Source organism: Nannospalax galili, unplaced genomic scaffold (assembly GCF_000622305.1).
Source record: "Nannospalax galili isolate Female #2095 unplaced genomic scaffold, S.galili_v1.0 scaffold657, whole genome shotgun sequence".
In the NCBI taxonomy this organism is placed as follows: Eukaryota; Metazoa; Chordata; class Mammalia; order Rodentia; family Spalacidae; genus Nannospalax; species Nannospalax galili.
Window position 1 is genome coordinate 1,205,805 of NW_008339927.1, and position 1,227 is coordinate 1,207,031.

The 1,227-nt window shown below is 44.3% G+C and overlaps 1 protein-coding gene across 6 annotated transcripts in view; it reads right to left on the minus strand.

Moving 5' to 3' along the window:
• Positions 1-1,227, minus strand: part of Esrrg (estrogen related receptor gamma) — a 635,772-nt gene that overhangs the window by 209,685 nt on the left and 424,860 nt on the right. For all 6 annotated transcript variants that reach the window (XM_008834811.3, XM_008834809.2, XM_008834810.2 and 3 more), the window contains one exon: positions 765-1,180. In XM_008834811.3, the coding sequence (XP_008833033.1) occupies positions 765-1,167 (403 nt within the window). In that variant the 5' untranslated portion in view covers positions 1,168-1,180. The remainder of the gene's footprint in view (positions 1-764; positions 1,181-1,227) is intronic.

A 1,227-nucleotide genomic window follows, 5' to 3' on the forward strand; every position in this document is an offset into this window, starting at 1 on the left:
ATTTCAATCATAATCTTCTACATTCTACATGGAAAGTAACAATGTTCTTTCTAAATCTAGAGATTTGTAAAGTTTGGATATGCATCACTTATATTTGTTGGAGTTATATTGTATACTTAAATGAAATTTGATTGGCATCATCTTGAGGTGTTTTATATAAATTTGTTTATAAAATGAGAAAACTCTTTTCAACCACAAGGCAAGGAGGCTGAGTAGGTGATTAAATATGTCCAGAACGGTGGTTCTCCAAAAGTGGTCCTTGTACGGTCAGAATCAACATCCCTGGAGCTCGTTAAGGATGTGAATTCTCAGGCCACCACCACAGGCCTAATGAACCAGAAATTCTGGGTATAGAATGCAACAGTCTGCTTGTTAATGAGCCTGCCAGGGGGTTTTAATACACGCCCAGGTTGTAGAACCACTGGTCTGAGCATTTATTTTCCTCCGTCTATGAGAAGAACTAAGGGGATAAAAAGCACTATTCATCTGATGTGCTCAGTTGCTGTGTAGATCTTCAAAGCTAAAGAAACAGCTGTGCTCTCCTGCTCTCTGACCCCACCTAATGCTCATCATCACAGCATCCAAGGAGCTCCATGGTGAAAATGGAAAATGCCTTGAGTTTATTCCATACATTTTCCATTAACAATTTTAAATCTATTTCTGTTTTCTACTCAAGGCAGAATTAAAACTGTGAAACGATATAAGAGAATAAATACCAGGAAAAAGGAACCACATCTCATGGAGTGGATGGGGTGGGCACTCACCTTGAATCGTCCTCTTGAAGAAAGCCTTGCAGGCCTCACAAGATGCAACCCCATAGTGGTACCCAGAGGCGATGTCACCACACACTAAACACAGTCTCTTGGGCATCGAGTTGAGCATGTATTCACACTTGGTCTGGGGATCCTCGACGATCGTACTGGAGCAGTCGTCATACAGCTTCCGGACAGGCCCACTGCCTCCCAGGATAGGAGCAGAAGGGTAGAGAGGTGGTGAGTCCAGTCCGTTCTGGTGACCATTCATGGTTGAACTGTAACTCCCACTGGCGTCAGAAGAGCCACCAGGACTGTGGTGGTTGACGCTGTCCGTCAGGGAGGCTGGGCTGGAGGGTTCCGTCTTGATGAAGGACGAACAGCTGGAATCAATGTGTCGATCTTTGTTTGACATTCTGCAGAGAAGCCTGAGAGAGAGAGAGAGAGAGAGAGAGAGAGAGAGAGAGAGAGAGAG